The sequence below is a fragment of the Podarcis erhardii genome, assembly GCF_964252035.2.
Source record: "Podarcis erhardii genome assembly, chromosome: 11".
NCBI classification, from domain to species: Eukaryota; Metazoa; Chordata; class Lepidosauria; order Squamata; family Lacertidae; genus Podarcis; species Podarcis erhardii.
The window spans coordinates 55,316,832-55,343,451 of record NC_138501.1 but is presented as its reverse complement, the minus strand read 5'-3'; the positions used below and the strand labels follow the sequence as shown (position 1 = coordinate 55,343,451).

The 26,620-nt window shown below is 55.3% G+C and overlaps 1 protein-coding gene across 6 annotated transcripts; it reads left to right on the top strand.

The window, feature by feature from the left end:
• Positions 1–1,394: 1,394 nt before the first annotated feature.
• Positions 1,395–24,872, top strand: DNAJB5 (DnaJ heat shock protein family (Hsp40) member B5). 6 transcript variants are annotated; one of them, XM_081881607.1, is made up of 4 exons: positions 1,395–1,546; positions 14,369–14,625; positions 17,875–18,479; positions 22,807–24,872. In XM_081881607.1, exons 2-4 carry the CDS (start codon positions 14,415–14,417, stop codon positions 23,038–23,040), a joined length of 1,050 nt encoding a protein of 349 aa, XP_081737733.1. In that variant the 5' UTR covers positions 1,395–1,546; positions 14,369–14,414; the 3' UTR covers positions 23,041–24,872. The 6 variants fall into 6 exon arrangements, with proteins under 6 accessions (XP_081737733.1, XP_081737735.1, XP_081737731.1 ...); XM_081881609.1 differs by lacking the exon at positions 1,395–1,546 and adding an exon at positions 6,801–6,824; XM_081881605.1 differs by lacking the exon at positions 1,395–1,546 and adding an exon at positions 7,654–8,029.
• Positions 24,873–26,620: the final 1,748 nt, after the last annotated feature.

Sequence of the window (26,620 nt, the reverse complement as noted above, 5' to 3'; positions counted from 1 at the left end):
ATCTCCCTTTCCGTGGTTTCCAGAGACTGGGATTCAGAAGCACCTCTGCCTCTGACCATTGATAGCTCTCTCCTTCTCTATGGATTTGCCCAATCCTCTTTTAAAGCCATCAAAGTTGGTGGCCGTGGCTGTCTCTAGTGGTGGCCAGTTCCACGGTTTAACAAAAGGTGGTGACAGTGGCTGCCTCCTTGGATAGCTTTAAAAGAGGGTGGCCACTGTGAGATTAGGGTGCTGGACTAGATGGGCCATTGGCCTGATACAGCAAGCTATATATATATATGTTCTCGTGTAGGAGTGTATTTTTTTAAATAAACATTGGTTCCATGAACCAGGCTTTACGTTTGCAATTGGGAAGTCTTCCCCCCACTTTTGGAAGGGGTGCTGTGTGGGGTTGCAGGCGGAAGGGCTGGTGGAGAGTTGGTTGTGCCACTGGTGTGCCTGAAGAGCTCCAGCCAGCAAGCCAGGCTTCTCTTGACCTGAAACCTCAGCCAGAGAGCAAGGATTCTCACCAGTGTCAGGAAAATTGCGCCACTGGCAATCTGTGAAGGTGAGAGCAGGACTTGATTGCAGAGTAGAAGTCTGTGGCGGGACTCAAATGCCTGCTCAGGGTCTAAATGTGGCCCTCTGTGTCTGGCCCCTGGAAGTCTCCCCTGCCCACCCCAGTCTTCTCCTCTCCTCAGGGAAAGCTCTTGAAATCTTCCACTTTCAGCCTGAACTCCCAGCCTTCTTTCTGAATGGAAATCCAGCCAGCCAGCCTTGCCTGAATGGAGCTGAGCCCCCTGCTGGGCTGCTCCTTATTGAGAACATTTGGGCCTCACCCCACCCCCCCTTATTGACTTCCTCAATGAATTTCAGTCCAGGGCGAAGGGGCTGAGCAGCACAGAACTGCATGTCACCATGGACCAAAGCATCCTTCAAGCGGTTGCCATGGAGACCGGATGCGGCCACCCCTTCTCTGGGTGCAGCAGCCTTTTTGGAGACTTGGGCGGATCCAGTGGTGGCTTCTAGCCACGATGACTCAAGGATCCCAGCTGATAATCCAGGGAAAATATTTACCTTGCCGGCTCCAAGAGGAGCCCATCCCATAAACACGCCATGTCAGCAAGATGAGAGGATCCCTTGATGGCACTTGCTCACATCCTGTAGGTGGCAAATAGCCAGCCTCTCTTCCCCTACGTCACTCTGAAGGAGGGGTGTCATCCTCTCCAGGGTTCCTGCCTGCCTGGTGACAATGAGAGCAGTGGGGCCACCCCTTTGGGTAATGGGGAGGCCCCACAGAGCAGCTGGGAAGTGGAGCCCAGAGGCCATGTGACAGGGGAGGGCCAGGGCAGGAGGAGAGGCGGTGATTATGTACCTGGGCGCAGAAGGTGGCAGAAGGGCATCGGGAGGTGACAGCCACATCCAGGAAAGATCTGGGGAGCCGAAATCCCCCCTGAAAAAAGAGGTCTCAAAGAGGACGGGGACCCCCCTGACTGCACTAAATTGCGGTGTGTGAGAGGAATTGCCAGACCCACCACAAAAGGAGAGGCAGGAAGAGGACTTACTTGTGAGTTTGGAGGGGTTTTTAAGCAGCTAAAGTTTGCCAGTGGGGATTTGGGGAGATTTTTGCTTGCAAGGCTGTTGCAGAGGGTGTCCATCTGTGTGTGGAAGGGTTGCGGTGTTTGGCCACTGGGCTCCTGCTACAGACTGCATCCCTTGTGTCTGTGAAGGATCCTGCAGTTGGGTCCTAATGGGTTAAGCCTCTGGGAACGTTGCCCTGGGCTTGCCCAAGTGAATTTGAAGATTCTGCCAATTGGTGTGTTTGCTTATCACTGCCATTGTTCTTGTTGTTAAGCTTATATGGCACTTTATATATATTCCACCTTTACCCTCCAAGGAGCTCAAGGTGACTTACATGATTGGTCCCCTCCTCTTTTAATCCACACAACAACCCTGTGAGGTAGGTTAGGCTGAGAGGCAGCCCCTGGCCCCAGATCACCCAGCGAGCTTCATGGCCCAGTGGGAATGTGAACCCTGGTTTCCTGGGTCCTAGTCTTTCATTCTAGTCACTACACCACACTGGCTCTCATTACAGAGCAATGTGGGGAAACAAGATAGGTCCCTGCCTCAAAGAGCTTGCAGTTTCATTTATTATAAAGAGGGTGTCTTTCTAGCTTGGACACTGAAGGGATTGACTGAGGTCCTTCTTGTGGGAGCCTCACACAGCTTTTGGCGTGGTGGAACCCACACTCCGGAACGAGATCCTCTTCAAAATGAGAGACTTGATTACTGCAATGCGTTCTCCGTGGGGCTTCCCTCCTGCTTGGGCTGAAGGCTGTGGCTGGTGCAGAATGCTGCAGCAGAATTGCTGACGGGAGCCAGCCCTGCGCCTGCTGCTGAGCCTGCACTGTTCCCTGCCTGAACAAATTTCTCTGTCTTCCTTCCAAGTAACAGGCCCTGCCTGTGTGCACTGAATAGCAGATGGGACAGTCAGGCTCTGCTGGGGATAAGCAGCAGGGGAGAGCGAGTTGCGCTTTCACATTTCATGGTGTCTGGCTGGGCACTCTTGGACACAGAATGCTGGAGCAAAATTTCAGAATGGTGAATTTATTGGTTCTGGGTGCCGTCCAGTCTTAGGTTGGAATTAGGGTAGAACCTGGACTAGGAACTGGAGTGTAGCTGTGGTGATCTAATGCTTAGACCACTTTCACGCTTGTCAACGGAGGTGATTTTTGCAGGTGTCTGCAGTATAAACATAGCATTAATACAGGCTAGCATGTACATTCGATTTCTTAAAAAGAAAAACACGCTTCATTTCTGCTTTCTGTCACACATTCGCAATGCTCTGAAATAGCATGGAAGTGTCTGAGCAAAAGTGTTGCCTCGGAAGATGGTCCATCATTCTGCAAGCGCTGTGAGCAAGTCTCTTAAAACTCTGTTTACAGAGCGGAGATAATGCTCATCACTTGGGAATGATCTGTGTCATGGTCACCCTCATCACCACATAGACAGGGCAAGGAAAACATCTCCGGAACGGCAGGCATCTATGTGTACACAACATGCAAGCACCACCCTTTCCCAGCCTTGTCTTGGAGTTGCTGGCAGAACGATGAGCAAATTCCAAGGAGCTCGATGAACATCAACGGGGTCCAGAAATTGTGTGGATTTCTCTCTAAGGCAGGAGGCATCCTCAGAGAGATGAGGTGCTCTCTGGAGTAGCTGCTCCCCTGGGATGGCCCTGCTTCCCCTTAAGGCTACCAGAAGCCCATGTCTGAGCATATTCTGGGATGGGCAGAGCATCCTGCATGATGCAATCCCTTCTGTTTCAACTCTCTTTCTGCCTGGGTGCACAGGTCTGACGAGCTCTGCCAAGTCTATTCTTGTTGCCCAGTGTAAAAACATGGGACTGCTGGGCATCCCGCCTGTTGTTCTGCTAGCCTCACCCTGCCCTCTGCCAAAATCCCAGGGTAAGATCCAGGCGTTCGCTACTTCCTGTGGGAAAGCCAGATTCTTGTAGATTCTGGCCGAGTGGATTCTGAATCCTATTTGTGCCGGGAGCTGAATGGCCTCTGCATCCTTAACTTTCAGGATAGATAAAAGACCTAACACAGCACACAGTTCGTGCCCACAAGAGGCAGGGATGGCCGGCCACCAACCTGGATGGCCTTAAAACAGGATTAGACAAATTCATTGAGGAGGGGAGGGTGATTGATGGCTGCTAGCCAGGATGGCTGCGCTTCACTGTCAGAGGCAGTATGGAGGCTCTGAATGGCATTGCTCGGAACCACAGGTCAGGAGGGTGCTGTTGCACCCAATTTCCGCTTGTCGGTTCCCCATTGAGGCATTGGTTGCCCCCTGTGAGAACAGGATACAGGTGTTGATTGACATTTGGCCCAATCCTTCCCACTCCTCTTTATGTCCTTATGCTGTCCTGCTAAAGGTGATCTGTTACATAAGGATTTGAAAGGAACGACGTCAAAGCAGACTTTCAAAACGGGCCATTTTTCATTCATCCCCGACAGAATAATGCACCCTCTTCTATTGAATGTTTATGTAGCAATAAAGGGGAAGAGAAATAAAGGGGAAGAGATTTATTACGGCACAATAGACTACTATGACTAGTGTCCACATCACCAGATGCGTGGAGTGCTGGTCTCATTCTGAGTTGGAAGGTGAGAGAATGGTAAACAATGGGACATAATAGCAAATAAGTACAGCCTGTGATCCTTCAATTACAGGCTGGACCTATGCAAATTAAGCAGTGACCTGCAGTAATTGGTGGCGGGACAACTGTATTTGCTGCTAAGCAAATTAACACCTAAAGGGGGACAGGAAGCCATTATTTTCCTTCAGTCCCCAACGAACAGAATCACACCTGGTTATTTGCTCCAATTCAGCTCCAATTTGCTCCAAGTCACTCTGCTGCATGAAGGCAACTTTCCAGGCGGCAGCAGGATGTCTAGGGAGATGGAAACATTCTGAATTTGTGTCTGTTGCTTCTTTGTCCTTTGTAGAAGGCAGGAAGGCAGGAAGCAGGGGTGGTCACCAGCTAAAGGTAAAGGGACCCCTGACCATTAGGTCCAGTTGTGGCCGACTCTGGGGTTGCAGCGCTCATCTCGCTTTACTGGCTGAGGGAGCCGGCGTACAGCTTCTGGGTCGTGTAGCCAGCATGACTAAGCCACTTCTGGCGAACTAGAGCAGCGCACGGAAACGCCGTTTACCTTCCTGCCAGAGTGGTACCTATTTATCTACTTGCACTTTGACGTGCTTTTGAACTGCTAGGTTGGCAGGAGCAGGGACGGAGCAACGGGAGCTCACCCCGTCGAGGGGATTCGAACCGCCGACCTTCTGATCGGCAAGTCCTAGGCTCAGTGGTTTAACCCACAGCACCACCTGCGTCCCTGGTCACCAGCCTAGGCAGCTTCAAAAGAGGATGAGACAAATTCACGGAGGATCAGGGGGCTATCGGGGGCTACTAGCCACAATGGCTATGCACTGCATCCACAGTCAGAGGCAGTGATGCGTCTTCTGAATACTAGTTTCTAGGAACTGTAGGAGCGGAGAGGGCTGCTCTTGTGCTCAAATGCTGCTTGTGGGATTCTATGCAATTGTTAAAAATAAAGGGATGACTTCTGCTCCATCCTGGCGTTCCTTTGACCCAAGAGGCAATAGGCGCAGGCTGCCTTGGCTCTTCTAAACTCGCCCGTTCAAAGAGGCACAGCTCTTTTGGGTTACATGGAAGGGAGAGCAAGAGGCAAAGACTGCCACAGACGGCTGTTGCCAAGGTCAAAGCTGGCACCAAGATCAGGACGCAGCCCAGGGCAATCCTAGGGCCTCTCTGGGGTGCCTCCTTACCTGACATTCAGCCACAGGTTGTTGAAGCCAAAGGAGCAGCTTAGGGGAGGCTTTTACACTGGCCCATCCGAACATCCTTCTGTTTTGCCATTGCTTCGCTGTTACAGAGTGGAGAGCCAGTGTGGCATAGTGGTTAGAGCACGGAAACAGGTCCTGAGAGAGACAAGGGTTCGAATCCACACACCTTTGTGGGTGTGTACCACTACCTTGACCTTGCCAACCAAGGTCCGTATAGTTAAAGCCATGGTTTTCCCAGTAGTGATGTATGGAAGTGAGAGCTGGACCATCAAGAAGGCTGATCGCCGAAGAATTGATGCTTTTGAATTATTGTGCTGGAGGAGACTCTTGAGAGTCCCATGGACTGCAAGAAGATCAAACCTATCCATTCTGAAGGAAATCAGCCCTGAGTGCTCAATGAAAGGACAGATCCTGAAGCTGAGGCTCCAATACTTTGGCCACCTCCTGAGAAGAGAAGACTTCCTGGAAAAGACCCTGATGTTGGGAAAGATGGAGGGCACAAGGAGAAGGGGACGACAGAGGACGAGATGGTGGGACAGTGTTCTCGAAGCTGCAAACATGAGTTTGACCAAACTGCGGGAGGCAGTGGAAGACAGGAGTGCCTGGCATGCTCTGGTCCAGGGGGGCACAGAGAGGCGGACACGGCTAAACCACCACCACCACCACTACCTCGCAGGGCTGTTGTGGGGATTAAATGAGGGGGGGGGGGAAACGTGAACGCCGCCTGAAACTCCTTGGAGCCAAAAACCTGCTGTATAAATGCAGCTAAGGACACGAGCTGCCCCGCCGAGATCCACTTTCAGCAGCAGGAGTTCCGGGACTCGCACGGGACGGAAAGGAGGAAACCTTTGCAGGCGCAAACTTCACGAATGCCTCGTGCAAGGGTCGCCGGGGCCAGGGCGGCTTCCTCGCGAGTAAGCGGCATGCGAGGCCCCGATCCTGCGCCCGCGCGCCTCCGGAGGCAGCTGCTTCTCCCGCCCAGCGGCCCCCACGTGGCGCCCCGCCCGCCCGGTGGGCGTGGCCTCCGCCCGAGGCTCCCTGGTTGGAGCGCTCCCCATTGTGACGTCGCGGGGCTTCCAGAAGCCTCCCGCGCGCTTCTCTTCTGCGGGGCCAAAACCGGCACGCGAGGCAGCTCCGGCCAATGGCGAGGGCGCACGCGGAGGGGGCCGCTCCCCGGTCTCGTAGAGACCAATGACAGCCGAGAATGGGTGTGACTGGCTGGCAGCGCGGCCAATCGAGGAAGCGGGAGAGAGAGAGCGAGCCTGAGGGAGGGGAGCGGGGGCGGGAGGGGGCGGAGCTTGTCCCCTCGTTCTCCAAGGGGAGCGGCGTCTCGTCGAGATGGGCAGCGGGCCGGGCCAATAGGCGCGCGAGGGCGGCGCAGGAGCGGGCCGTTGCTAGGCAGGGGCGGGCGCCCGGCCCTGGCGCGCCAGAGGGCCCGGCCGAGGGAGGCGGGCGGGCGGGACGGGACGGAGGTGAGTCTCGCTCGCTCGGAGGGGGCGGAGGAGGGGGGAGGCGGCGGCGGCGCCCTCCGGGGCGAGGGGCGAGGGGCAGGGGGCGGGGCTCTGGCTCTGGCCCCGCCCCCTCAACGCCCCCAGGGAAAGGCTAGTGGGCTCCCCCCCCGTGGGGAGATATGCGGGGGGGGGCTTGGCCGCTGGGGACACACACACGGATAATGCCCCCCAGGGACTTGTCGCCCCTCCCCACTTTGCCGGGCTCCAATTACTGGTTGGGGGGGGTCTCGGGGGGGGGGCTGGGGATGTCGCTCCCCCCAGCCCAGCTAAACTGACATGATGCCCAGGGACGCGTCTCCTCCGCTTCCCATTCGGGGCGCTTCCCCTGCCCCCCCCCCAGTCCCAGCTGCGAAGTGGGGCAGAGCCCCCCCTCGCCAGGGGCATCTGGAGTGCCAGTGCCCGCTGCCAGGAGGGGCGGGGGAGGGGTGTGGGGAGGAGAGGACGACCCTCCCCTTCCTCGAGCAGGGCAATTGGGGGGTCTCCTGGGGGGAGCCCTGGGGTGTCGTCCCCCCAGCCCAGCCAAACTCCCCCCTCCTCCTCTTCCACCCTGTCTGTCCTGACATGATGCCTCTGGACATCTCCTCCACTTCCTGGTCCCAGCTGCGAAGTGGGGCAGAGCCCCCCCCCCCCTCGCCAGGGGCATCTGGAGTGCCAGTGCCAGCTGCCAGGAGGGCGAGAGTTGACTTCCCTGCTGTGGGTGCGGGGGTGTGTGTGTGTGTGTGTGTGTCAGGGGGTGGAGGAGTGGGGAGGGGTCTGGGGGCGGCCGCTGCTGCCGGCTCCCTCTCCCCTGGCGCTGCTGCCTGCCTGTGTGGGCACCGGGTGGGCATGGCTGGCGATGATTCACCCGGAGTGTAATCATGACATTTCTGCACGCTGACTCCCTGCCGTCTTTGTCGTCTTTGTCGTCGTCGCTGGCGGCGCTGGAAGGGTCCCTCTGCCCGCCCAAGCGAGCGCACGGCATTCCTGCCTTGCCTGCCCGCCTTGCTGCCTGCGGGTGCCTGTGCGCGCTCCAGCCCTCGCTCACTTGCTCGCTCGCTCCCGCACACTCTGCGCGCCTTGACCAAACTTGGGCTTTGAGCGCTGCTGCTGCTGCTGCTGCCACCACCACGAGTGACTCCCTCCGCTGATATGCCAGCAATTCTGCTCTTCTGGAGCCGCGTGGAGAGGTACCCGCTTTCTCTTCTCCGGATCGGGACTCCACTCTCCCTGCCCAACCTCGGGCAGGGGATGCGGAAGAACACCCCCCTCCCTGGGGGTCCGGCACCAGCTGCATCCCTTCGGGGTCGGGGCCAGGTGGCTGTGCCTGCCTCTGGTTCGGGGGTGGGTGACATGCCCCATTGTTTAGGGGGCAGAGGAGCTGCTGCCAGCTCTGGGGACATCTGGTCCCCTGGTCCGGTCTGGGCTTCTCTGGAATCTCAGGGGACGGCTGTGGATTGTTTGAGAAGGACCATTGTGTGGCTGTTTGCTTTTTCTTTGTCTGCCTGCAAAATCCGGTTGGGGTGGTGTTGGGGACTCTGAAGCGGACCAGGTGATCGGGGAGTGTGACCGGGAGGGATCCCTGGACAAGGCTCTCTCTCTCGGGCTCTTCCTTGTGGCTGCTGCTGCTGCTGCCGGGGCTTCAGATGGACGTCCAGCGGCAGCCGAGAGTGGCTTTTGGAGCAGAGCGGCTGCCTCTTTGCTCAGCGGTGAGGTTTCCTGCTTAAGTGCGCTCACTTGGGTGCGAGAGTTTCAGGAAGTGGAGTGACTGCATGCGCAGGTGCTAGTTAGACTCGGGAGTCAGCGTGGGGCTGGTGCTTTTGACATGTGCTTCGGGGATGGATGCTGTAGGGCTGCGGACGCTGAACTTCACCCAGCACCAAGGAAGAGTCACTTGTCTTGGCGTTCTCTGACACTGGTGGACCTCGCAGGGACGGCGTTAGCTTTGAGCCGGTTGTCTCTTGTGCGGAAGCCTTGAAGTATGCATTTGGGGGGGGGGGAGAGGGTTTTCAAGAGGCGGACTGTCTCCCCACTTAGGCTTAAGAATTTGGCACCTTCTTCTCAAACGCCGTTCATTGAAGATGCCAAGCCGACTCCTGATGACTCTGGGGGCTGAGTTGGCCACCCATTCCCTGCCCTGTTCTGTCCTTCAGGGGGGAGGATCGCGAACAGGCTGTCTGGTGTGGGGCTGTGCACCTGCTGCTCAGTCTCCGAGGATGAGCAGAAGGGCAAGAGACCCACCCTCAGCTGGGCAGGAAGGCTGGTAAGGTCTGCTTTTCAGTCGGAGCACCCGGCAAGAAACCAATTAGAGGAGGAATCCTGACTGTCAAGTGATTTCATTGAACATTTTCTGTGGCAAGCGGTGAGGGAGGGGGCTGCGGGAAAGCGCAGAAGGGAAGCTTCTGGGAGGCTGCTGCCTTGTGAACCGCCGCTGCTCCCCAAATTCCCTCTTTGGGGGAGTCTTTCTCCCTCTTCCTGAACAGCTGGCTTCGGAGTCCAGGTGTGCGCTGTGGGTCCAGGTGCCCTGTCCGGCTTGGCCAGCTCTTCCTCCTGGCTCTGGGGAGGGGGCTGCTTTTGGAGCCTGGCTGCCGTGGTGAAGGCGCCTCCGCCTCCATTCCCAGGCAACTCTTTTAGCGGCGGCTGCATCTTGGAGCTCCAGGCCCCGCAAGCCATGTTCCGGATCAAGCTGGAGCCTTTAAAAATGAGCGCCTGGGCTATGAATGTGTTTGTGAAGTTTCGGTAAGTGGCTGGCCGCCCTGCCTTGGCTGCTTGTCTTTGCCACGCTTGGGTGGTGGTCTGTCTGCTGGCATCCATCTTTGTCTCGTGTGCGGCGTCTGGCATCTGCTGTGGAGGGCGATGGATGGGGAGCTTGAGGAGGACAGCCTGTGCCTCTCTTCTGTCTCCCCCCCAATCACTCCCTTTCCTGGAGGATCAGAGGGGCTGAGGTCTCCCTGGCCGCCTGACCCATCTCTGACATTGCCCCGGGTGGGGGCAGGATGAGGGGCTGGAGATGCATATTGATTGTGCTTCAGAGGGACCAGATGCTTAGTGGGTGATCTTGGGGGCCTGGATCCCTTTGCAAAGGGGCTGGGGGGGGGTCGCCTTGCATTTCCCCTTTGGCTTGCAGCAGAGACTGAGCCCAGTCTTTTGTGTGTGGATTTATCTGTGGAAAGGGCTGGTGTGTGTGGTTTTGTGTGCGTCTTTGGGGGGGGGGGACTGGGCTCCTGCCCCCCTTCCGCTCGAGTAGGGCTGTGCTGCTGCCCAGGGATTCCTGAGAAGCACGCTCAGGCTTGCACTGCTGAAACTGTGCATCTGTCTCCAGGTGGGAGGGAGGGGGTTATCCAGGGACCGAATCGTGTTTTACCAAAATCTGTGTGGGGTGCTGCTCCGAGAGGATGGTGGAGCCGCACGGTGACCTATGAGGCTTGGCAGTCTTCCCTGCAGCTTGACGTCAGGCAGCCCCCACGCAGAGAAGATCTCTCCACTCTTGTGGTGCCTGTCGGAGGGGGCCCCCTTCCACACGCCCTTCTGAGCTGGGGGAGCTGCGGGCAGGATCAGCCCTGCTGGGTCACTGCTGAGGCTGGGGGGAGTCTCTCCTCGCTTCCCTTCCACCCCTCCTTCCTGCATTGCAGGGGCTGGGCTACATATCCCTTAAGGGTCCCGTCTGAGTCTGCGGTTCCTTCTCCAGCCCCCCCTTTCCGCCAGTGGAAGCCCAGGTGGTTTGTAGTTCAGATGAGAAAGAGGAAGGGAACTCTATCTTCCCAGCCCTCCTGCCCCTCTACTTGTCCCCTGCCCCATCCAGGCTTGCCCAAGGGGGCTTTGCCCCACGGTGCCCTATGAACCTGGGCCCCTGGCTCTCCTGCAGCGCCGCAGGGGGGCGGTGTTGGGTGCCACTCCTGGATCTCACCCACTGCTCTTTAACCTAACTCCCAGGGGTTGCTAATGCAGGCGGGCCGCTCAGAGGCAACCTGCGCATGGCTGCTTAGTGAGCCACAGGCCCCTGTGGTCCAAAGTGGAGCTGGGCTCTTGGAGGCTCCCTCTCCAGAGAAGACGTAGAAGTGTAGAGCTGGAAGGGACCCCAAGGGTCATCCAGTCCAACCCCCTGCTGTGGTCAGGAATCCTGGCCAAGAAAGGTTGTGCTGAATTTAATTCTGCAAGGGGACACCATCCTAGACCGGCTGGGAGCAAGGAGATGCTCTCCCCTTAGAGCCTGAGTCCATGCCTTTGTTCCTGGCCCCTGGGGGTGGGCCGGGGCCTCATTCCTGTGGGTGAAGCCCCTGTCGAGCTGCCATGCCAAGCCCCCGAGACTTGGGCAGGGAACGTCTGCTCCAGCAGCAGCTTGTAACTGTCGCTGCTGCCGCGGATTCCATGTTCCTTTCTGCCAGTGTGTTCCAGAGCTGCCACCTGCCGCCAGGTGAGCTGCTTGGCCTAGGAATGCCCCCCCTCCCGATGCAGCCTGGCATTTCAAGCCCACCTCCCGTGGGCCGCCTTGTGCTCCTGCCCCCTCCCTCCGTGATCCCCGCGTGTCTAACAATAGAAACTCCCACCATGATGAGTGGGGCTGAGGAGCCCCGTCAGTGCTGCCCCCACCTGCTGGAGCCTTATATCCAGCTAGTGATCTCACTAATTAACAGAGGGAATTGGCTGCTTCTGTGTCAGCAACTCTCTTTCTGTCCCCCGGCTTGCCCTTCAGAAGATGCTTCTCCGGGAAAGGGCTGAGCGTGATGTGTGGGGCTGCTCTGGGCGCCATGTGTCAGCAGCCGTGGGGCGGAGGGGGCACCCACAGTGGGCCCTTGACCTTCTGCCCGGCAGAGAAGGAGGGCCTCAGCTGTGCAGATGCAGAAGGGGGCGTCTTAAGGGCTTTGCCTGGCCAGAGGGGTCTGCAGCTGTGACGTCAGAGGCAGCGTTGGTGTCGTGGTTGAACTGTGGGACCAGGGCCTGGGAGAGACCAGGGTTTGAATCCCCACTCCGTGGGGTGACCTTGGGGGCTGGTCGCTACCTCTCGGCCTGGCCCACCTTGCAGGGCTGTGGTGGGGATTAAACGAGCAAAGGGAGATAAATATACAGGGAACTTTGGGGCCTTGCAGGAGTGATGACCGTGACCCTGTCCTTCTGTATCCCAGAGCAGCTTCAAGATTTCCCTGCCGCTTATCCCAAACTGCCCCACTCTGCCCTGTGCTTGTCCTGTCATCTCCTACGGAACTCCCTGCCCCAGGAGGCAGCGGTGGCAAGCCACCTAGAGGACTTAATATGATAACTGGGCAGGTTCATGGAGGAGAGGCCTATCGAGGGCTCCTGGCCTTCTGAACCCCAGTTGTTGGAAACCCCAGGAGGGGAGAGAGCGACTCTTGTGCTTGGGCCCAACTTGCTCATTCCCGTAATGGGCACCTGGAGACCAGGATGCTGGACTAGGTGGGCCCTTGGCCGGATCCAGCAGATGCTTTTCTCAGGTGCTTACATCAGGGAGAGACCCTGGGCTTCAGAGACCCAAGTCTTTGTCTTTTCTGGCTGCAATCGCTCCGTCAGCCTCAGTTCCCCATCTGTGAATTGGGCATAGTGGTGACTTGCTTGGCAGGCAGGAGAGCTGACCTGTTTCAAATTAAAAGTGGCTGCAGGTGTTTCACCCTGTGACCCCAGGTGCCGCTGGAGCCTCTTGGAGGAACCTGGGACAGGGGAGCGCTTGGTTGCTTTGTCTGAGAAATGGTTTTGGTCCACCGGGGTCGGGTGGGGAGAGAGGAAGGAGGGCACTGCTGGTGTTTGGGAGGCTGGGGTGAGGAACTCCCCCAAGAAGCCCCAAGGAACTTGGTGGGGTGGGAGGCCATGAGCGGAGCAGGTAACAGGGAGGCGGGGGCCGAATGGGAGAGTTTCTTTCCTGCTACGGCCTCACGTGTGACCTTCACAGAGCTGTTCAGTTTTTTGGAGGAGGTTGTTTCCGTGCTGTGTGTGTGAATCTCTTGGCAGACATCCAGTCGACGGTTGCTAGGGCTGGAACGGGTGCAGTCTCTGTGAAAAGACTCCTGCTTTTGTGTTTGTGTTTGTGTGTGTGTGTGTGTGTGTAATATATATATATATATATATATATATATATATATATATATATATGTAATATAGGGAAGACTGTGAACTTCATCAGTCTAGCAATTGAGTGGGAAGGGGGTGCTTTAGCATTTCCTGACAAAATTCCCCCTCAATTCCCCAGACCTGGCATCTTATTCGGAGGTCAGGGTGTGATGTGGCCGTCCAGAGGGACAGGCAGGGAGGGTGTTGTGTGCATGTTGGTGAGAGAGCCCTTGAGGTTCATCAGAGTTCTGCAAACAGCGGAAACAGAGGGGAGTTAGCAACAGGAAGCTGGATCCCTGCCTGAATTCTGAAGTTCTGCAAAGGAAGGAATTCGGAGTCTTGGACTCCCTTTTGTGAAGGCTTTTGTCTGCTCTAGCGCGTGAAAACCAAGAGGACTGGGCTGGATGGGGGTCTGAGACCTTTGCGTGGGGTGGACAACGAGAAGCTGACCAGCTCTGGCAAAGAGAGACCACCGTCCCTTAGGTCTGACATGCCCCCTTGCTTGCCTGGCTGTGTCCTCTCTGCGTTGCTGGTCACTTCCTCTGGCTTCCCTCTGCAAATCTCCTCTCGCTTCGGCGTTTACTTTTAAAAATAACTCCCCCCCCCGCCCCCCATTGCAAGATGTCTCTGTCTAACAGCTTCATCCTCTGCCGTCTTTCCGCTGGTACATGGTGGGAACGTGTCCCCGCGTGAACTCCCAGTGCTGTATTGTTCTAAAAAGTTCTTTTAAGGCAATCTGCAAAAGCACAGAAGGGAGAGAGAAAAGCTGGGGGAAGGAATCCTTCCTTGGCTAATTAACCTCTCGTTCTGCTTCGTTATGAAGCCTGCTTTGAACACATTCCTCTGCCCCCTTCCACGCTGCCCCTTGCTCCGGCAGCCCTGCCTCCTTCCTCCCCTTTTTGGGAACGCTGAGACCGGCCAGGCGCTCGGAAGGGCTGCCTGCCGCCTCCCTGGCCGCACGCTGCCCTCGACATACGCACGGCAGCTGCTTTTCCGCTGTCCGGTCCAAGGGCCGCCAGTTCTGTCCTTCCCAAGGCTCCTTCCCTGCACACCTATTTGTGGCCTGGCAAAACCGGCCGCCCTCTCCAGTTACAGCGTCACGTGGTGCTGCCTCCAAATAACCACACTGACCACCCCTCTCGCTCCCTCTGCATTCTGCCCCTGTGAATTGTGCAGCAGGAGGGTGAGTCAACCTCCTTAAAAATCCCTCCCCCAACCCAAACTGCTGACAGATCCACAGGGGCAGCGGCTGGCAGAGCTCTGAGAGGCCTCCCCCAGGACTCGGCCTGGACGTTGGGGCGCTAGAACCTCCAATCCCCCGCCCCCGGTAGCGCAGGTTGGTGCTGAGCTAGCGGGCAGTCGTGTGGACTGATTGACCGGGGCTGGAGTGGGTGTGTTGGACCCGTTCAGTGGTCAGCCTGGAGTCCTTTCTGACGCCCCCTCTCCCTCTCTCTCCTCTCCCACCCCAGGAATAAAGAGTCTGCGGCGGCGGCCGGGACGGTCTCCACCACCAACATGGGGAAGGACTACTACAAAGCGCTGGGGATCCAGTCCGGAGCCAACGAAGACGAGATCAAGAAGGCCTATCGGAAGATGGCCTTGAAGTACCACCCGGACAAGAACAAGGACCCCAACGCGGAGGAGAAGTTCAAGGAGATTGCCGAGGCCTATGATGTGCTGAGCGACCCCAAGAAGCGGGCTGTCTATGACCAGTACGGGGAAGAAGGTAAGCCGGGTCTCTTGGCTGGCCAGTGACCTTGCGGTTTATTTGGGTGGGTGGGGGTCTAAGCCTGCCTCCTGGCCACAGTCCCTGCCTGCCTAGCTGCAGGCTTGCAGGGCTCAAGACACCCAAATCCAGCCTCTGGCCTGATGTGCCGGAGAGAGTGCCTTCCTTGCTTCCCTGTGATAACCTTTGAAGGGAACATGTGGAGACACCTCACTCACCTGAGCGGCAAAGGTGGCTAAGCGAGGAGGAAAGCCCCCTTGTGGGCCTAGGCTGTGGGAAAAGCTGGCGGCCGCTCCCTGGAGAAACTGGCGCTTTTAATGGCACTGCTTGCAAGGACTTGGTTCCTCCCGGAGTGTGTGGAAATGCACTGGCACCGTGATCTGTGGGTGCAAACATCTTCCCTGTGGCATAATTGAGGCTTGGCTCATGCCTTCTCCTTCTCCTCCGCTTCCTTTTCAGTACATGCTGCCGTGTGTGAGTGAGCGAGAGCGAGAGAGAGAGAGAGCCTTTCCCAATTTTAGTAATAGCTCCTTGTTTCATAAGCAAACCCAGGCTGTTGGCAGGGAACATGTCAGGTTCTGCAGGAGGAAGGGAACTGCTGGGAATAGCAGTGGTGTTAATCAGCCCGTCCAGCCCAGGACTTGCTGAGCAGAAGTCTTCAGATAAACAACCTCCAGCAGAGTTTATCCAAATTCCGGCCTGGAAATGCATCTTCTTTGATGGGAACAAGTGACACGGATTGGGTGGAATTGCATGCATTTGCTCTATGTGAATCTAGCTTCTGGAGTATAGTTTGCAAACTAATTTGGAGGGGCAGCAGGGGACGTTTGGCAGGGGACATGGAAACGGGTTGGGGGGGCTCCTGGGGGTGGGCCAGTAGCTGATGCCGTGACTTCTTGGGGCGTTCTGCTGGCTCCTTCCCTCTCTCCTCCACCTCCTTGCAGTTCCGCAGTTTCTCTGCCAACTTAAGGGCTAGTCTTCTTTTTTTAACGTGTGACCAAAGAGCGGCGAGGGGCCGGAGAAAGATGGGATGCTCTCCCGGGGAAGCTTTGAGATGCCAGAAGGAGCATCTGGCTTCCAGCTTTGGTCTGGAAATAAAAGCCGGGATCTGGCAGGTGTTCTCTGCCGCCTGCTGCCTCCTGGGACTTGGGTGTGTGTCTCACGAGGTCACAGTTGTGATTGACAACGTGAAATTGCTGTAATTTCAGCTAAAAGCTGCCATTCTCTTTCCTGAGGGAACAAGTGAAGTCCTTAGAAGAACCCAGCCCCATTAGATGCTTTCTCTCTGGGATCCAGTGGTTATGGGATTAAAGTGAAAGCCCTGGCTGCTAAGGAGGGAGGGAGGGGGCAGGTCCTCTGGGAGGCCAGAGAGCTCTCTTGGCCACGCTCCGTCCTCTTCCCTAGTGGGGCCAGAGCTGTGGAGATGCTGCACTAGAATGTCTTGCTATTAAAAGCTTTGCAGCTGCAGGCTGGCTGCTAAATGGGGACCCAGAAAGTGCTGGCCTGGCTCTGCTCCTCTTTGCAGCCTCTCAAGCTCCCTGTTCTCTCCCCAAGTTCTGGGCTGCTGGCACTCCTGTCTCCCCTGGGCCCTTTGTCTTGCCGCCTGATCTCCTCTTTGGCCTGGAAGCATCCTGCTCAGTCTCTGCTCTTGCAGTAACCCTTCCTCATCTTGTAGCTTAGAGGGGAGGATGCCCCCCTGCCGGCACACTTTATGAATCATGGAATTACAGAGTTGGAAGGGACCCCGAGGGTCATCTAGCCCAACCCCTGCTATAATAATAATAATAATAATAATAATAATTATTATTATTTATACCCTGCCCATCTGGCAGGGTTCCCCCAGCCACTCTGGGCAGCTTCCAACAGAATATTAAAATACAGTAATAGATTTAATCTATTAAACTCTAAAAGCTATTCAGGAATCTCAGCATCCCTGACAGGTGGCCACCCAACCTCTGCTTAAACACCTCCAAGAAAGGAGAGTTCACCACCTCCCACAGGAGTCTGTCCCACTGCCTAGCAGCTCTTACCGCCAGACAGTTGCTGCTCCTGATGTTTAGTCAGGATCTCCTTCCTTGTAACTGGCTTTGTGCTGAAGTACCAAATTGTGCCAGCTGTAATCTCAGTTTCCCTGTGTGGTCTGGTTAGGCCATGGGGAGCGGGGGTGCCTGGAAGGCACTTTAAGGGGGTACCTGAGTGCTCTGCTGAAAGGCCAAGGACCAGCGCCCTGGGGTCACGTATGGCTTCAAGGTCCTGCACTGTTGGGTTCCTGGCCCTGTCACTGGGGAACCTGTGAAGATGCTGCTGGATGAGGCCAGTGGCCCATCTCGCCCAGCCTCCTGTTGTCGCTGGGACCAGCCAGACGAGAAACCCACAAGCAGGACCCGCGCATAGGAGCCCTCTCCTCTCCCGCAGATCTCCCTCAGGAATCCTGGAAATGGATTTCTTAAAGAGGCTGGGAGCTGTAGCTCTGTAAGGGGTAAACTGCAGTTCCCAGGATTCGTGGTGGTGAAATAAGAAACTAAGAACCTGCTGGATAAGGCCAATGGCCCACCTAGTCCATCCTTTTTTAAATAATATTTTTATTAGGTATTGTGACATAACAGTTTATCAAAAATACGCCACCCTCCTCCCCGCCCTGTTTTTCCCCTTCCCCCTCCCCAAAAAGAAGAAAACCCCACTCTCCGACCCCACCCCAGACTTCCCTCAGCTCCTCTCTGGTTTCTCAGCACATGTTATTCTCTGCATATTATAAAACTGTAAAGATCCTTAATTTATCTATCTGTATATTACCAATTAAAGGTTTGTGAATGTTTATTCAAAACCTGCCAAGGAGTCCAGTTCATTTTGTTGTTTCTTTAAATACTTTGTAAAAGGTTCCCATTCTTCTTTAAAGTCACAGTTGTCCTTACCACATAGTTCGTGTGTCAGTTTTGCCAATTCCGCATAGTCCATCATTTCTCTTGCCACAGTTCTTTGGTGGGGATTTCCTCGTTTTTCCATCCTTGTGCAATTAAGACTCTTGAATGGTCCACCTATTCCAGCATCCTGTTCTCACAAGAGCCACTCTCCTCTCCTGAGCAGAGCCCTCCTGGCTAGCAGACATCAAATGTGTGCCCAGGTTCTTGGCCGGCCAGTTCAGGCTGCCCCATCCTGCTTCTCTTAGTGAATTTGGTCTGTTTGTAGCACTCCTTTCCAGAGCACCCGCCTGACTGTCCCCCCCGCTCTCTCTCTCTGGTTCTGTTTCAGGGCTCAAAACCGGGGGTGGCTCATCGGGCACCTCTGGGAACACCTTCCACTACACCTTCCACGGAGACCCTCATGCCACCTTCGCCTCCTTCTTTGGGGGCTCCAACCCCTTTGACATCTTCTTCACCAGCGGCCGCTCCCGGGTCTTCAACGGCTTCGACCATGACGACATGGACATCGACGATGACGACGGCGGTGACCCCTTCAGTGCCTTTGGCCGGTTTGGCTTCAACGGGCTCAACGGCGTCCACCGCCGGCACCCGGAGCCCATCCACATGCGCCGGAAGGTGCAGGATCCGCCCGTGGTCCACGAGCTCAAGGTGTCCCTGGAGGAGATCTACCACGGGGCCACCAAGCGCATGAAGATCACCCGCCGGCGGCTGAACCCGGACGGCCGGACTATGCGGACGGAGGACAAGATCCTGAACATCGTCATCAAGCGCGGCTGGAAGGAGGGCACCAAGATCACCTTCCCCAAGGAAGGAGACGCCACTCCAGACAACATCCCCGCCGACATCGTGTTCATCCTGAAGGACAAGCCGCACTCGCTCTTCCGGAGGGACGGGACAAACATCATCTACACGGCCATGATCAGTCTGAAAGAGGTGCGTCCGCGGGTCGAGGCGGGCGGGGTAGGGGCTCTGTGTGCCCCCCGTGGGGCTGTAGACAAGAGGTTGGCGCAGGAAGGCAGGGGCTGGGGGCAACCCTGCTGTTTGCTGCCCCACTCTGTCCTGGCAAAGGCTGCCTTTTGTGGGGGGAGCCCCTTTCCTGCATTATCCAGGATTTTGGAGGGTGCGGTTCCTTCGGGATAAAGGGTGCCTTGGCAGCAAGGGCTGTTTGACAGCGCAGCTGGGAAAGTGGTGGGCTTTCCTTCACGGGACCACCTCTCCTGGTATGTCCCACGGAGGACCTTACGGTCTTCAAACAAAAACATCTTGGAGGTCCTGGGCCACAGGGAGGTTAGGCTGGCCTCAGCCAGAGCCAGGGCTTTTTCGGCTGTGGCCCCGACCTGGTGGAACGCTCTGTCACAAGAGACCAGGGCCCTGCAGGACTTGAAATCTTTCCGCAGGGCCTGCAGGACAGAGCTGTTCCACCAGGCCTTTGGCCAAGGCACAGTCTGACCCCCTCCTTTCGTAATCCTCACAGAACTCTAGCCCAATGGTTGCCATTAATTTGATTTGAACTGATTTTATAATGAACTGATTTTAGAATGTATTATTTTACTGTTGTCAGCTGCTCAGAGCCCGGCTTCGGGCAGGATATAAATAAAATTTTATTATTATTATTATTATTTTCAAGCAGAGGGCAGAAGGCCTTCCGCCAGGGATTTGCCGGCTGTGATTCCAACATTGCTGGGGTTGGGCTGGATGACCCTCGAGGTCCCTTCCAGCCTGACAATTCAGTGATATGTGGTGAAGCAACATGACTTCTCGGGAGGAAGCTTGATGCCCTGAGGGGTGCAGGCAGGCAGGCTGGCATCTGTGAAGCTTCCCAAAGAAAGAGGATAGCCTACCCTAGAAGGGGTTGAAGAACCCCTGCATTGCTGAGGGTTGGACTAGATGAGCTTTGGGGGTCTCTTCCAACTCTGCAGTTCTATGATCCCATGATTCCCGCAGAGGCGGACTCCAGTAGGCCTGGGCAAAGAGAGGCAGAGTGAGGGCAAGCCTTCCAGATGCTTCCTCCAAAATCAGGAGATGAAATGAAATTGAGACATGTAGAAAGTTCCTCGATTCTCCCCTTTGTTTGAAAGATGCTGCAAGGTCGCAGCCAGTAAAGGAAACGATAAGATTGACTTGTTTACCGCCTCCCCACAGAACGGGCCTTTGTCTGAAGGAAACAAATAAAATAAGCCTTTTGTTACAAGTCTGCCCTCCTCTCCCGATTCCCCAGCTTGTGTGTAGTTCAGTCTTTGCACAACCTTTGAACCTGGCTGAGCCTTGTGCTGGATGCGTCTCTTAAGGAGAGAGACGGAGGGCAAGTTAGGGGGAGGCAGTATGCCTCTGGCGCTCGAGAGGTGGGGGGGGGCTCAAGAGGACCCCAATGGATCCCCTGAGTCTTCACCTTTCCCCCCTCTCTCCCACCAACACCAAATTATTCCACACTCTCACCCTCTTCCCAAACAATTGCATTGGCACACAAGCTCCTGCCTTTTACGCTGCATCAGCGCTTCCCAAACTCGGGTCTCCAGCTGTTGTGCAACTACAACTCCCGTCATCCCTGACCATTGGTTCTGCTAGCTAGGGATGATGGGAGTTGTAGTCCCACAGCAGGTGGAGACCCGAGTTTGGGAAGCACTGTGAAGCATACAGGAAATACATTGAAGAAGCTGGCGTAGGAATCAGGCTGTGATGGTGGGGTTGGGTCACAGCCGTTGGACCCCGATGCCTGGCCCCCCGGCTCATGGAGTGGCCTTGGGCACCCTCCTCCCTCCTGGCTTAGGCTGCCCTGCAGGGTTGTTAGGAAGGTGAGTGCCCTCGCTTGGAGAGGCTGGGAGAGAGAAGGAAGACTTTCTGCAGGTCTGTGGGGGAGCTGAACTGCATAGCAAAGCCTCTGGCTCCACCTGCAGCATCTCCCTGGCCTGGAAGTCATCTAGCACTCTGCACGGTGTCAGGAGACAAGTGATCTTCAGCCTCCCTATGGCATGAAAGGGGCTTTCCCCTCTTGCTCAGCGGCAGAGCTGGACTGGCTTGCCTCAGTGAAGGAGAAGCTTGTCTGGTCTTCTCCCCCCACAATCTCTCCCATTCCTAGTTCTTCAGCTGGCCTTCCTCCTCCAGCTTTTCCTCTTTGGGTGGGAGCCAGTCAGGGCCATTTGGGTATCTGCTGTGAAATCTCTCTCCTTCGTGCTTGTTGGCGGGTGAAGCCCCAAGGCGTGTGGATTTTCCCGGAGATACTGTGGGCTGGAACAAATTTATCCATTCCTAAAAGTCTGCGGGTGGCTCCTTGGGAAGGGGGCGGGGCTGGAGACACAGCGACTTCCAAGCCGAAACACTGATAATTCTGGGCTGGTGTGGGGGGCCCTGGGATACGTCTCTCTGGACTCACAGACCTGAGGGAGAGCTTTATAGGGGTCTGAACAGGACAGAATGGGGCTGGAAAGAAGTAAGGCAGCTGCATCTCTTTCTCCACCTAATAATAATAATAATAATAATAATTTATTTATACCCCGCCCATCTGGCTGGGTTTCCCCAGCCACCCTGGGCAGCTTCCAACAGAATATTAAAATACAGTAATCCATCAAACATTGCCATATGCAGGCTGGGGCACTGCCAGCCCAGTTACAAGGTGCCACCCGGACCAAGTGATCTGAGCAAGCTGACCTGGGCTCTTGTCGCAGCAGCCAGGCTTACGTGGAGGAAGGTGGGATGGGACTCCTTCTTGATGCAACATCTCGCTGTTATTTCATCCTTTGAGCGCAACATCTGTCTCCCAGGAAGGAGGCTGCATAAAAGCAAGCGCATTGCTTGTTGTTAAACTATGGGACTCACTTCCACTGGAGGCAGTTATGTTCTGAAGGCTGCCTTAAGGCCATGACTTCATGTCCCTAGTTAGGAGCTGCCTCTGATGTACCTGGGGAAGCCTAGCAGACCTGCAGAGTCTCTGGGGAGACAGAGCAGCTTGGAACCTCAAGCCTTGCTGCTCAGGGTCCCATCGGGAGAGAGGCAAAGGGCAGACTAGGCTGGCTCCATAGTGGAGAGACTCAGCCAGTTTTATGTTCCCTGCTGTACAATTATCGTATATTTCACTCTGTAAGAAGCACTTTTTCCCTCCTAAAAAGTAAGGGGAAATGTGTGTGCATCTTATGGGGTGAATGCAAGCTGTGCGGCTAAGCCAGAAGCCAGTACAGCTAGAGGGATCACTGCACAGCACTCCCCCTTGCTGTTCTAGCTTCTGGCTTAGCCCCTCAGTCCCTTTCCCCACCTCCTGGAAAAGCCCCCAAGAGCTGTGCGGAGTGTGTGTGTGGTGCTTGGGGGCTTTTCCCCGTGAAAGGGAGCGCTGAGCAGAGCCTGGGGTGCATACAGGTTGTGCTCAGCGCTCCCTTTAAAGAATATTTTTTTTCTTGCATTCCCCCTCTGAAAACTAGGTGCGTCTTATGGAGCGAAAAATACGGTATGGGGGATAGGGAGAGACAGGAGGGTGCCGAAGGGAGCGCCCTGCCATCTTCCTCTTTCCCCACACAGGTCAGGGTCAGGGCAGATCCTTTGGCCGCTCTCTTTCTGCGTTGGCGGGTAAAAATAGCCCTGTCTCTGCTGCCTCTGCCCTTCCAGACCATTATCCTTGAAGCTGGCAGGAGAGGATCCTCGAAAGTTTTAACTTCCTGGAAGTAGCATGCACCCCCCCCCCCCAGGACTGAAAGCCAAAGCCGCCCCCTCCCGCGACTCTTGCTTTCATGAGCTTTGGAGGCCGCTGGCTGCCAACCGGGCAAAGGCCGCTGTGTGTGCAACAGCTGAGCGGGCGCTGGAAGTCACGGCCGCCCCCCCCTCCAGTTCTGGTTCCCTTGCTGGCGATTAAGCCGTAAAGCCAGTCTAAATTTAGCCTGTGCTGGCTCATTCGCTCGGGCTCTGTGCAGGTTGCAGGCTGGAATTTCATGATTCTGTCCCCCAAGATGTTTCCTTTTCTGATCCTTTGGGGTGGAGTTCAGGGGCAACATAATAGAAATGTTCTGAAAGAAAGTGCATTTTTTAAAAAAGCAGGTATTGTGTGCACTTGGCGGCTGTTCCCTGAGCCTGCCTAAAATAAAGTTGTGCTGCTTTTTATTATCTGAGTCTTGATATCTATTTTGCATTGTTTAAATTTTCTAAGCATTTAATCTTCTCTCTGTTTCTTGGTGTTTGCCCGTCACCCGTACTGCTTTGAATTGTGCCTGAGCAACGCTTCTCCTTCTGGTTGCAAGCCCTGCGCCTGGCCTAACCCTGCCTTCTCCTTTTCTTGCAGGCCTTGTGCGGCTGCACCGTCAACATTCCCACTGTGGACGGGCGCGTCATCCCGCTGCCCTGCAACGACATCATCAAGCCGGGCACCGTGAAGAGACTGCGTGGCGAGGGGCTGCCCTTCCCCAAGGTGCCCACCCAGCGCGGGGACTTGATCGTAGAGTTCAAAGTCCGCTTCCCGGACAGAATAGCCCCCCAGACCCGGCAGATCCTCAAGCAGCACCTCCCCTGCTCTTAGGGGCCCCCCTCCGGGCTGGACGGCCCCGGCCTCCCTGCCAGGCCGGCCACCTTGCCTTCCGAGCAGCAATACTTCACGCACGGGTGCTGCGGTCCACTTGACCTTCGCGATGCACGGGGAGGGGGAAGCTCCCCTGGCTAACCCCCCGTCCTCCTTTTCCAAGAGACGCTCTGGCCTGGCTTGTGTGCGCGCTCCCACTTTTGCCCCACGGCCCGGCTGGCACCCTCCCACCCACTCTCTCCCCCTCTCCCTCCCTCTTGAGCCTGGCACAAGCCTCGAGACCCCTCTTGCCGCTCCTGGAGGGTTTCTACCGGGCAGTTTGACAAGCAGCCGGGACGTGGCTACCCCCAACCTACTCCGGTGTAAATAGGACCCGGACTTCTCTCCTGCTTCCTGCGGACGGTCTGAGGACCTCTCTAAGGGACTCTGTGCTCTGGCTGCCGCTCGACAATGTGCCAAGGAGCCGTCCGATCCTGCCTTGCAGAAGCAGGGCCTGTCCACACCTGGACTGGGCCCCCACGGTGCCATTCCTCCGTCGCTGTGTGCCTCCGCGGGGAGCGGAGAAGGCCTGCTCCCGCTCTCTGCTCCCCTGCCACCTTCGCTTTGGAGCCCACGCGACGTCTGGGCTCTGCGGAGCCAGGCCAAGCTCACCTGCCTGGGCGACTCTTCCAGCCGGTGCGCCAACCTGCCGCGTTTGCCACGGAGCTCGAGGCCTGCTTGGCTTGGCGGCTCCTGGTTTTTTTGGGTTTTTTTACGCTTAATAGAAACTTTGCAAGGGTTGCTTTCCGCTGTCCGGTGTGGTTCATCTGAGCGCTCCCTTTCTTTTGCAGGGGCCGGGATGGGAGAAGCCGGCCTGAGAAGGGCGCAAGCTATGTAGGCCTCAAGGTTTGGAGCCAGGGTCTGAGGAGAGGTCTGAGAGGGGTGTATGTGTGCGTGTCTAGGGGCACGGGGGTGCCGTTTTTCAGGGAGATCCGGAAGGGCCAGGCCAGCGTGGGGAAGAGGAGGAGAGTCGCCGGGAGACCTGCTTGTGTGGTGCTTTATTTAGAGGCTGCATTTTAAAAAACTTTTCAGAGGGACATTTTCAGAGGAGCGTTTATTATCCTCTCCAGCTGAGACTTTGCTCCACCCGCAGGGAAGTGAAGTGGGCTTGGCTTCCAAAGGGTTTTGACGCTGTTTAGCAAAAGCACCCTTTCTCCTGCCCACCCCCCCTATTAAAACCCCTCCCTGACAAAATGTGGTGCCAAAACCTTGGGATCCCCGACTTCTGTTTCGCCTGTCCGGAAGCTGCTTTCTCTGAATTGAAACGGGGGCGCCTGCCTGGGCTGCCCACAGCAGTGCCCCGGGGAGTAGGGGCGGCGGTGAGCAGAGTGACCGCCTGCTTCAGCCTGGCTTTTTTCCTGAGCTGACCCTCGACTTGCCCTGTGGTCGGGCGGAGAGTCTGGACGCAGCGCAGCGGCTGCTGCTGCTTCCTGTATAGCTGTACAGAACCTCACACTTTGGGTCCTTTTAATGTGCAATTTTTCTCTCTGAGGAGATTAAAACTGTTAACGCAGTGTTGAACTTACCAACCAGTTTGAATGGTTAAGACGATGCCTTTCTTTGCCCCCCCCCGACGTGTGTGTGTGTTTTTTAAAACAAATACAAAAAAACTCAGGCTGCTGGTGGAGGTTGGCAGGGCTGGCGGGTGAGAGCGGAGCTGGGAGGAGTGCCTCTGGGGTTTTTCTCCGTTTCAGGGAGACCCCGAGTGGTTTTATAGCGGTTTTTTTGTATTTCTTTATTCTTTTGTAATGTCCTGTATTAATATTTAAAGAAAATAAAGTATTTTAAAAATAGTTTCTTTGTGTGCCTTTGTGTTACTGCGCCTGCCGCCGAGGAATGATGAAAGCTGCCTAGTCCTTGCAGCATTTCTGTGCTGGGAGACTTCTCTCTGCCTGGCTCCGCTTCTCCCTAAAGAACCGGAGAGCCACTGAATTGGTCTGGCTAGTCTGATCGCACTCTAAGATGCAGTCTTCCAGGTCACACAGGTCCAGGACTCTTCAGGCTGGTCCTTAAAACCAGATGGATGTGCAGACTTTTTCAGCAAGTTGAGGGAAGGTTGCAATGTATTTTTTGCTGCATTAATTGCAAACATGTCACAGAGCAAGTGTTGAAGTTACACACAGCTTGTCTGAGACTGGAGTAGCGAATGCAAAGATACTTGATTGAAAAAGGCTTGCTGTTTCCATTGAGCGCAGGGGAAGCTAGCCCCCCCCCTTCTCTCTCTCTCTCTCTCTCTCTCTCTCTCTCTCTCTCACACACACACACACACACACACACACAGACACAATTTTTATTAGATTTTATGTTTTACAATTTAGAATATTCATTTAGACAACCTTAAAATATCAGTGACTTCCCTTCTTCTCTTTCCATGGCTCATTTTGCATAACACAAATCCCTGCATATTTTATATAAACTAAACCAGGGGTCAGCAAACCTTTTCAGCAGGGGCCCGGTCCTCTGTCCCTCAGACCATGTGGTGGGCCGGACTACATTTTGTAATGGAAAAAAAAGAACAAATTCCTATGCCCCACAAATAACCCAGAGATGCATTTTAAATAAAAGCACACATTCTACTCATGCAAAAACACCAGGCAGGCCCCACAAATCACCCAGAGATGCATTTTAAATAAAAAGGACACATTCTACTCATGTAAAAACATGCTGATTCTTGGACAGTCCGCGGGCTGGATTTAGAAAGCGATTGGGCTGGATCCGGCCCCCGGGTCTTAGTTTGCCTACCCATGAACTAAACCATTCAGTATTCCATTATTACTTCCATCGAAACTTATTTACACTGTTGAATTTATCTTAATGCTGCTGACGTTTTCAAGTGTACACAATTTCCCCTTATATATTCAATAAACATTTTCCAATCTTCTTTAAAGAAATGTTGTTCTTGATCTCTTATTCTATAAGTTAGATCTGCAAGTTGTGCATACTCCATCAGTTTAAGTTGCCATTCTTGTCACCTTTCAGGTGATGTTGGGCTATAAAATTCCCATCAGCTCTAAACACGGTGACCCGAGAGAGATGATGGGGATTGTAGTCCAGGAAGACTGCCCCCAGCCCAAAAGGTTTTCAATGCTCCAGAATGTTTTAATGTGCCCAATCTGCGTTTGGGAATCAAGACATTCCTTCGCTGAGACCCGTGCTCTTCATGCCACAACCTGGCACGCGCGAGAGAGCGCTTTCTGTCTTGGATTTCTGCAAAGGAGAAAGCGACCGAAGCCTTTCCTTGTTCACTCTGCCTCTGAGGTCCCTCTGCCACCCAAGAACGATTTGTAGCCTAGACTACAGTGACCTACATATGCAAAGCTTTAAAGGATGGTAATTCGGAGTTCAAAATCAGGCTACGCGTGCTGGCTTTTCCGCACAGGTCCTTTGCTTCATTTGAAGTATTTTTGAATAGATTTGTCTCTTGCCTTCTGCTACGGCTGCTGAGTGGCCTTTAATGTGTGCTTTCCAATTTAATCTGCTCTCACCAGAGGGACCCACAGTCTTCCCTGCCACCCACCCACTGTGCTGTTGTTCTGTGGAT